The 3,103-nt window shown below is 43.3% G+C and overlaps 1 protein-coding gene across 1 annotated transcript; it reads right to left on the reverse strand.

Moving 5' to 3' along the window:
• LOC107632500 lies at window positions 535-1,389 on the reverse strand. Its single transcript, XM_016336171.1, has one exon. The coding sequence runs from the start codon at window positions 1,387-1,389 to the stop codon at window positions 535-537; it is 855 nt and encodes a 284-aa protein (XP_016191657.1).

Below are 3,103 nucleotides of genomic sequence, written 5' to 3' on the forward strand. Positions count from 1 at the left end.
TTCCAATGGTGTTAGTGAAGCTGTAACTGGTGATATCCTCTGATAGAATTCCTTCTTGTACCACCTGCACAAAAAAGTTAGTCGAAAAAATACAAAGTCTATCATATTTCCACACCACTCTATCCTCTCTATTAGATACTAGTCTTACAGGTCTCAAAGCCTCATGTAACTGACTCAGAAGATCCAACTCCCACTGAAACAGCTCCCGCCTCCATAGAAAGTTCCAAACCCACTCTAACCCATCCCAAAACTCACAATCTCCAATAACCGAACCACACTGGTTTGAAACAGAGAAGAGCCTGGGGAACCGATCTTTCAGAGCTCCACCATGTAACCATACATCCTCCCAAAACCTAGTCCGACGACCCTCACCAATCTCCATGGACAAACTTGTAATCATCTTATCTCTTATATTTTGCTCCTTTATCTGTTGTTGGCATATATCTCCTTCCAAGGTCCTCCTTTAGTAGGTAATACTTGAGCGGACAATAATTCATTCGCCTTCAGATTATTACAAGAACAGACCACCTTTTTTCACAGTGGGCACTCTTCCTTCGCGAATTGCCACCACCACTTAAACAACAGGGCGGTGTTCCGAAGCATAGCGTCTCCAACTCCCAACCCTCCTAGCCTCTTTGGAGCCTGCACCAATTCCCATCTTACCAGAGCCATCCCATTCCTCCCATCCTCCTTGCTCCATAGGAATCTTCTCTGTAAGGAAATCAACTTCTCAGCAACAGCCTTCGGCATCTTATACAAGCTCAGATAATACACCGGCAGGCTATTTAGAACTGATTTGATAAGCACCAACTTCTCAGCTTTGTTAAGCACCTTAGCTTTCCAAAGGCTTAGTTTCTCCTCTACCTTGTCGATTATAGGCTTCCAAGTCTTTACTAGCCTTGGGTTTGCTCCTAAGGGGACCCCAAGGTATCTAACTGGGAGAGTACCTGACTTACAACCCCACAAGCTACACATACGTTGAACCCATTGCTCATCACAATTGATTGGAGTCAGACTGGACTTATCAAAATTAATACTGAGCCCGGACATCAACTCAAACCATCGTAGCAGCCGCTTGTAGTTCTTCATGGTCTCATCTTCCGGCGGGCAAAACAGGATAGTGTCATCCGCAAACTGAAGGTGTGAAAGCTCCACCCTGTCTCTACCAACCATCAATGGAGAGATACGCCTGTTCCTGACTACCTCCCCAACCATCCTATGCAGGACATCCACAACCAGCACAAACAAGAAAGGAAAGAGGGGGTCTCCTTGTCTCAAACCCCTTCCCATTTTGAATGGTATAAACGGCGAGCCATTTATCAAGACTGACATAGAAGCTGTGGTTACACACTCCATAACCCATGTCCTCCACCTGCATCCAAACCCCATGTTTTCTAACACAATATCCACAAAGCTCCACTTGACTCAGTCGTAAGATTTTTGGAAATCCAGCTTGATTATGGCTGCCTCCTTATTCCTCCTTTTAAGCCAGTGAACCATTTCGCACGCTATTAGAGCCCCATTATGAATCTTTCTGCCCTTTACAAAAGCACTCTGAGTCTCCCCTACTAACCTCGGCATTACTGATCTCATCCTCCTAACTAACACCTTCGAGATAACCTTGTACACACACCCAACCATACTAATGGGTCTCAGGTCTTTAATCTCCTTCGCACCAATAAACTTAGGTGCCAATGCTACCCAAGTTATATTTGACTCCGCCAGTAACCTAGACGTCTGAAAGAATCCCATTACCGCTGTCGTAAAGTCAGACCCAATCTCATTCCAACATCTCTTAATAAAATTCATGTTGTATCCATCACAACCTGGCGCCTTAGAAGACTCACAATCCCATACCGCCGCTCTAATCTCTTCGGTCGAAGGCAATGTCTCCAAGGTTACAGAGTCTACCTCCTCTATCCTCTCTACTGGACCATCTCTGAACCCCAACACCATAGAATCTTCCTGATAATAAAGTTCTTTGTAAAACTCTCTAATAGCTATTTTTATTCTCATTTGGTTCCTTACCAGTCTGCCATTAACGACCAAAGAATCAATCCTGTTATTTCTTCTTCTTGCCGACGTCATATTGTGGAAATACCTTTTGTTCTTGTCCATATCCTTCGCATGCCGAGACCGAGACATCTGCTTCCAGTGAATTTCATTCCTCACATACCACCTCTCATAGCAAGTAATTCACTACAAGAAACATCGTTAAAATCGACGGCCAAATCGACGGCTAGGCCGTCGATAATATTAAAAATCGACGGCAAAATAGACGGCAAAGATGGTCGCTATTAAGTTTGTCGATTTTTTAAAATTCTAATAAAATCGACGGCTTGTCCAGCCGTCGATAATAATTTAATAAAATTGACAACATTTCCGTCTATAATATGAGTTTGGAAATTTTACCTTCTTACTAAAATCGACAACGTTTCTGTCGATATTTGATTCATAGGAAAGTTATAACTAGCGCTTTTCTCTTAGCCTCCATAGTTCCATCATACACTCCATTACCTACCAAATCATCCACCTTCTTGATTTCTTCCTCCAGCTTCAGAATCTTGTTGTTCATCTTCCCAAAATTGACCTTATGCCATCTCCCCAAAGGACCCGTCAACGCCTTCAATTTATCTGTGAACTGCATCTCCCCTAAACATCTCCATTCCTCCTTGACCATTCTAAGAAAACCTTCGTGTGTAAATCATGAATCAAGGCTACGGAAAGGCCTAGGACCTCGACGCATCGTTTTATCTTCCACTATTATAGGGCAGTGATCTGACAAACCCCTTGGACCGCCCCTTAACCGAGTCTCAGGAAACTCTTCTAGCCATTCCACACTCACCATAGCTCTATTTATATGACTGCATGATCGGCCACAAAACCAAGTATACTTGCGATCAGTGAGTGGCAGATCCACTAGGTGCATATCCTGTATCCAAATCTTGAACTCTTCCGTAGCCAGATATAGACTAGTAGCATCTTTTCGTTCTTCCACATTCACAATTTTATTAAAGTCTCCTATAAAACAGGAAGGAACCTGACATAAGCCAGCTATGTAGTTCAACTCCTCCCACACATGACTCTTCTTCTCTCTACTATA

Source organism: Arachis ipaensis, chromosome B03 (assembly GCF_000816755.2).
Source record: "Arachis ipaensis cultivar K30076 chromosome B03, Araip1.1, whole genome shotgun sequence".
Lineage (NCBI taxonomy): Eukaryota > Viridiplantae > Streptophyta > Magnoliopsida > Fabales > Fabaceae > Arachis > Arachis ipaensis.